The sequence below is a fragment of the Polyergus mexicanus genome, unplaced genomic scaffold (assembly GCF_030449975.1).
Source record: "Polyergus mexicanus isolate NDT 795.1 unplaced genomic scaffold, iyPolMexi1.0 SCAF_9, whole genome shotgun sequence".
Classification (NCBI taxonomy): domain Eukaryota; kingdom Metazoa; phylum Arthropoda; class Insecta; order Hymenoptera; family Formicidae; genus Polyergus; species Polyergus mexicanus.
This window is the reverse complement of record NW_027223329.1, coordinates 6,546,376-6,552,963: the sequence shown is the minus strand read 5'-3', so window position 1 is coordinate 6,552,963 and position 6,588 is coordinate 6,546,376. Positions and strand designations below refer to the sequence as shown.

General features: G+C 27.4%; 1 protein-coding gene across 1 annotated transcript; it reads left to right on the top strand.

The window, feature by feature from the left end:
* Window positions 1-1,322: 1,322 nt before the first annotated feature.
* Window positions 1,323-5,356, top strand: Fdh (alcohol dehydrogenase class-3 Fdh). The gene is made up of 7 exons (XM_070301032.1): window positions 1,323-1,768; window positions 3,585-3,828; window positions 3,967-4,187; window positions 4,283-4,499; window positions 4,649-4,779; window positions 4,841-5,115; window positions 5,242-5,356. The coding sequence occupies exons 1-7, from the start codon at window positions 1,748-1,750 to the stop codon at window positions 5,264-5,266; spliced, it is 1,134 nt and encodes a 377-aa protein (XP_070157133.1). The 5' UTR covers window positions 1,323-1,747; the 3' UTR covers window positions 5,267-5,356.
* Window positions 5,357-6,588: the final 1,232 nt, after the last annotated feature.

Here is a 6,588-nt window from a genome sequence, read left to right as displayed (position 1 = left end):
ATATTGATGTAAGAAAAAAATGTTTCAAATAAAAGTTGTAGTTCTTGTAAAAATACATCATTTATGTTGTATAAATTTTTTGCGAAAATGACCTTGTCACAAATTTTCATTATCATATTCGTAATCAGCATTCAAAAATACAAAAAATAGTGTAGTTTCAAAAAAATCGGAGGGTTCACCTATTCGGAACTCCACCCGAAATTTTAGTTTTTTTTGTTCTGATTAGTCAAATTCCAATCTTTAATCTCCAATCTTCAAGTTTCATAGTCTGATATGGGCTTTAGCCTATGTTCCGATTCTCCACCCGGATGCATTTGATATATATATAGTATGCCTCGCTGTCGCTACGCGCGATTTTTGGCTTCACGTGACTTGGCGCGAGACAATGGATCTATTCTTTATAGCTGAACTGGCTTCACTAGTTCAGAGTTTATCTTTTTCTCTCCTCATTGGAAGAAGAAAGATAAGCTCTAAACTAGTGCAGCCAGTTCAGCTATAAAGAACAGACTTAATGGCTGCGTTCAGCAGAAAAAGCAGCTTTGCAACTGTGTAAAATTCTTTAATATGATTGATTCTTGCTCTTAGTTCTTGTCGGATCTAAATGTATAAATCACATTAAAGAATTTTACACAGTTGCAAAGCTGTTTTTTCTGCTGAACGCAGCCAATGGGTCTGTTCTTTGCAGCTGAACTGAGCTGAACTGGCTGCACTAGTTCAGAGTTTATCTTTCTCTTTCCCCATTGTATGGAGAAGGATGGGCTTTGAATTGGTGCAGCCAGTTCAGCTGTAAAGAACAGACCTACTATCATATCTCTTGATACGTGATACGTGATGACATACTATGGGCTGCTATGGGCTTGAGCAGAATGGCTGACTTGACAATGTTTTATGTTTTTGTCTTGAAGTAACGCGTAATAACTATTTACAAGATGGTATTGTGCGTTACTTCAAGACAAAGACTTAAGTCATAAAACATTGTCAAGTCAGCCTTCTGTTCAATTTTGTTATAATGGCTGAGATCGAGAAGACGCTGGAGATGTTTCAAAGCATTGCATTAACCAATTAGAATAAAGAAATCTTTACTTTCTCTGCCCTGATTGATCAATCAAACATTTCGAAGCATTTCTGGCGTCTTTCCGACTACAGCCAACATAGACATAGTATATCCAGACCGAGCGTTTGCCTTTATTTAAGAAGTGAGGATAAAGATGCACATAGAAAAGGACATACTCTGTTTCGTGCTCCTTGCATTCTCTCTCGCTCGCACATAGCATAGCGCTCTCTTGTCATGCTACGTGTACGAAATAGAGTATGTCCTTTTCTACGTGCACCTCGGCTCCCACTGTTCAACACTCGATCTAGATATACTATGTATATAGCAACCAATATCGGATGGGGAATCGGAACACATAAATAAGGAAGTTAGCGGTCTAATATTATATAGAAGTCTGTGGTTGAACGCGGACATAAAACTTGCTTTCATTGGCTTTCGCACGTATCCTTTGTCCTGACCCAACTTAATACTTCTTACTTTTTCTCTTAAAAGGATCCAAAAAAGAACGTTATTATTTCTATTACAATTATCATTTAACACACTATATATATTTATTATTAGTGAACATTGAAATCGAATCTTATCTTGTATAATTGCTAGGTTAATTCGCAGGAGAAAAAGTTTATTTCTAAATAAACAGAGCGCATTTTAAGTATAGAATAAGTGTATAATAAATTTAAGAAGAAATATATAATGACGGATACGGCTAAAAAGGTAAGTACAAGATAAGATAATTTCTTGAAATATATATATATATATATATATATATATATATTTATTTATTATATACATATATAATTAATTTAACGCTTTTCTTCCGTTTTTATTTTATTAATATTTGGTAAAAAATATTAGTAAATATACGACTAAATTACTTTTTTTCTCACGCACACACATACACATATACATACACATATGGAAGGAATCAATAATAATTGCCATTTGAAATAATTTGTTATTTATTGATTTTAGAAAAAAAAAACTTTTATGTAAAATGTATTGTATTTATGAGACTCATTGAACAAGATCATTTCACTTTCTGTATGCCTTATATTTCTCGAGATATAAGGTGACTTTAATTGACATCTTGTATTCTTTTTAGTATTATATCGCAGCTAATGAAAGATGAAATTAATTACTTGTAACAAACTTAAACTTGAAATGACCTTCATCCTCAAAACATGGCTACAAATGTTGAACTGTAATTTCTTCTGCTTCATTTGGGGCAAGTTTTTTCCACAAAAGTATTTTACACTTTTGAAACTGTCAGTTCTTTTTACAACATTTTAAAAAAATTGTCAAAAGTATGACACATTGTTGCCAATTAATAAATTTCTTTGCATGAAGAATTACTGCGTGCATAATATTTTTTTTTCACTTATCGTAAATCAGCATATCACCTTTTTTACACTCACATTTTGCATTTTTTAATTATGTATACTATTCAGTAATATAGATTCAATATTACTGAAGTAATAAATTCTTATAATTTTAAATAAATTTGACATTGACTTAGCAAATATGAATTATTTATAAACAAGGCACTAATCATTATTAGCATTCTAGATTGTTCTAAATCGAGAGTATAGAAGTTATAAGAAGTAATGCATATTTTAAAGATAAAAGTCATTTATTACAGGTCATTAAATTTATCTTTTTATTGGCTACAACTCAGTATTAAAAAGTATTTAAAAAATAAAAGCGTCATTTAAAAAAATTTAAAGTTACGTTGACATCTCAAAAAATACAAGACATACAAAAAGTTAAATGCTCTTGTTCAATGAACCTTATCAAAAACGACATATTTCATATAAAATAGTTTTTTTTCTAAAATCAATAAATAACAAGTTTTTTCATATAGCAATTGTTATTGGCTCATCCAAAGTAATGTTTAAGTTTTATCTTTGGATAAATAAAGTTCCTCTCTCTCTCTCTCTCTCTCTCTCTCTCTCTCTCTCTCTATATATATATATATATATATATATATATATATATATATATATAGTTTTTTAATATATAATTTCTGTTTCTCTCTTTATATATATATATAACAAAATAGGATAAAAAACATGAACTTAATATAAAATAATTCAATTTATGACAAACATACATATAAAGAAAGGTTATTATAATGGAAACAAATATATATTTTAAAAAAGCAAAGCCAAAATTAATATTTTTTAAATTATATTATTTCAAATTCTATATGTGATAACATACATTATGATACATTTAATTTTTTCCATATTAAATTGTACAAAAAAAAAAATATATTTTTAGAAATTAATATATTTTTCTTAAAATATGTTTATTATCTATTTATAAAATATTTATTGTAACTCCTATATTTAATATAAAAAAATAAACAATGAGAAAATTTATATAAAATAGACATTATGTAACCATGTATTATTCCCAATTTCCTATGTTAATCAAGTATAACTATTTTAGTATTTATTATATAATTAATAATATTTAATAATTTAATATAAACAAACATTAGAAAAATTATTTTATTTTATTATTTCAGGTTATTAAATGTAAAGCTGCAGTAGCATGGAGGCAAAAGGAGCCTTTATCTTTAGAAGAAATCGAGGTAGCACCACCAAAGGCGCATGAAGTCCGAATTAAAATAGTAGCTGTAGCACTTTGTCATACAGATGCTTACACTCTAAATGGATTAGATCCAGAAGGAATATTTCCTTGTATACTTGGTCATGAAGGCAGTGGCATTGTAGAAAGTGTTGGAGAAGGTGTTACCGAATTTCAGTCTGGTAAATTTGATTAAAACATTATAAAATTTTTATAAACTATTATAAATTATAGCATAATCAATTTTGAATTCCATGTTGATTACATTATATTTAATTAAAATTTCTTTATAATTCTGTTATTTGCATAAATATTTATAGGTGACCATGTTATACCACTTTATATTCCCCAATGTAACAATTGTAAATTCTGTAAATCATTGAAAACAAATTTATGCAGCAAAATCCGTGAAACTCAAGGTAAAGGTTTAATGCCTGATGGTACATCTCGGTTCACATGTAAAGGACAAACAATTGCACATTTTATGGGCTGTTCCACCTTTTCTGAATATACAGTAGTCGCTGATATTTCTCTTGCAAAGGTATTTATAATATATATATATATATATTTAATAAAGAAAAATGCTTTTTAAAAAAAATACAGCAATAACTCAATATATTACTGTTGCAAATATAGATTAATCCTATAGCACCATTGGACAAAGTTTGTCTATTAGGCTGTGGAATATCTACAGGTTATGGTGCAGCTTTAAATACTGCAAAAGTAGAGCCTGGAAGTACTTGTGCTATATGGGGTTTAGGAGCTGTAGGTCTTGCTGTAGCATTTGGTTGCAAGAAATCTGGTGCATCTCGTGTCATTGGAATAGATATTAATCCAGCCAAGTTTGAACAAGGTAAATTAACAAGATTGTGTAATACAATAACTAAAATGAACTTTTTATAGAAATTAATGCCCAAATGTATCTGCATTTTCCTTGTTCTTCCCCAAGATTTTGTACTAAATAAAATAACATTTTATAAATATTATTGTATTCATTCACAGCTAAAATTTTTGGATGTACAGAATTTATCAATCCTAAAAATTATAATAAACCTATTCAACAAGTGTTAATTGAGATGACTGATGGTGGACTAGATTTTACTTTTGAATGCATTGGAAATGTAAATACTATGGTATGTGTTTGAAAAATTTTGTTCCACATAATAGTCCTATTCTAAAAAATTGATTTTTTAGAGGGCTGCATTGGAATCTTGCCACAAAGGATGGGGTGTTTCCATAATAATAGGAGTAGCTGCAGCTGGACAGGAAATCAGTACTAGACCATTCCAATTGGTTACAGGACGAGTGTGGAAAGGTACTGCATTTGGAGATTGGAAATCAAAGCAAAGCATACCGAAATTGGTCGAAGAATATTTATCAAAAAAATTGATTCTTGATGAATTTATTACACATAATTTTCCCTTTGAAAAAATCAATGAAGGCTTTGATATATTGCATTCAGGAAATTGGTAAGTTCTCAAAAACTTTATTATGTATATATGAAATGAATATTAAAATGCAAAAAATTATGATTTCTTACCTCTTATTATGATTATAAAATTTGCGAAAATAATATATTTCTGTGCATGTTGCAGTTTGAGAGCCGTTCTTAAATATTAATGATACATTTCTTATTTTATGCTGCAAAATAAGCCTATGAAGAGATCTAACATGTATTTCTCTTCTCTCTTCAATCTATATAAATAAAAAAGTTTAGAATATTATGCATATATATATATGCATTATATATATATATATATATATATATATATATATATATATATATATATATATATATAATGTATTTGTTTCTACTTATATTTATATTGAATCTTTAGAAACAAATAAAAAAATAAATATATTTTATATTTATTATATTAGACTCAAATAAATATTTCCTCAACAATTTCCTCAAATATTTTCTACAACAATCTTTATTCATAAAGAATTCTTACAGCCACATATACAATACTAATTATATGTAGATCTCGAATAACGTAAAAATTTCTTACGTTTTGATCAAGTACATACCTTCCAAAAATCATAATACAAATATCACTAACAATTTTTTAATTGTACATAATTATATATATATAATACATTATACACAAAAAAGATTTGATAAATCTATTTATATTCGCTTTTAGCTATATTAATTAATCTAAGTCAATAATAAGTCAAATGGAATGTGTAATTTCCTTTGCAGAAAGAAGTATGCATTAGCTCATTACAAATGATGTCTACTGTTTAAAAATGTAGACATACTTTGAAGCGTTATCTATTTTATATTTTATATTTTAGTGCACAAATTTAACACTTTATGTCTATTAAGGCAAGAATTATGATCATTTCTGAATGAACTGATAATGACTACAGTAGCTTTTGAATAAAAAAAAAATAAAATTTATAAAAATAATTGACTGATAAAATTAAGGATTATTTTACTGTTTTGTAAATTACCAAGACAGATCAATAAAGAGAGAGAGTATTGATAGAAAAAAAAAAATAAATTATATATTTTATCATGTATCACTTAAATCTCTTCAGTATATATTATTTTATCTCATTAATATGATTTGTGTATTATTTTCCCTGAATATTTTACAGAAGGAATGTATGTCAAAGTGAAATACATTATGTTTGCAAAATGAAATATTATTTTTCTTCTAAATAAATGCAAATTGCCTTCTAATACCAAGGGAATATTCATATAACCACATTGATCTTTTTTTCCTATGGATTACGTATTGCTCTAATATCTATGATGTATACCATATACTATTGAAGTAAAAGTTGTAAGTAAAAATGTTTATATTACAGTAAATGCAGATGAATTATGTCAAATATTTAATTTCGTAAAAAACAATCTTTCAGCATTACATGATTAATGTTGCTTTCATTGTGATGTAAAGAATTGTAATATTTCTATGAATTGGATATTG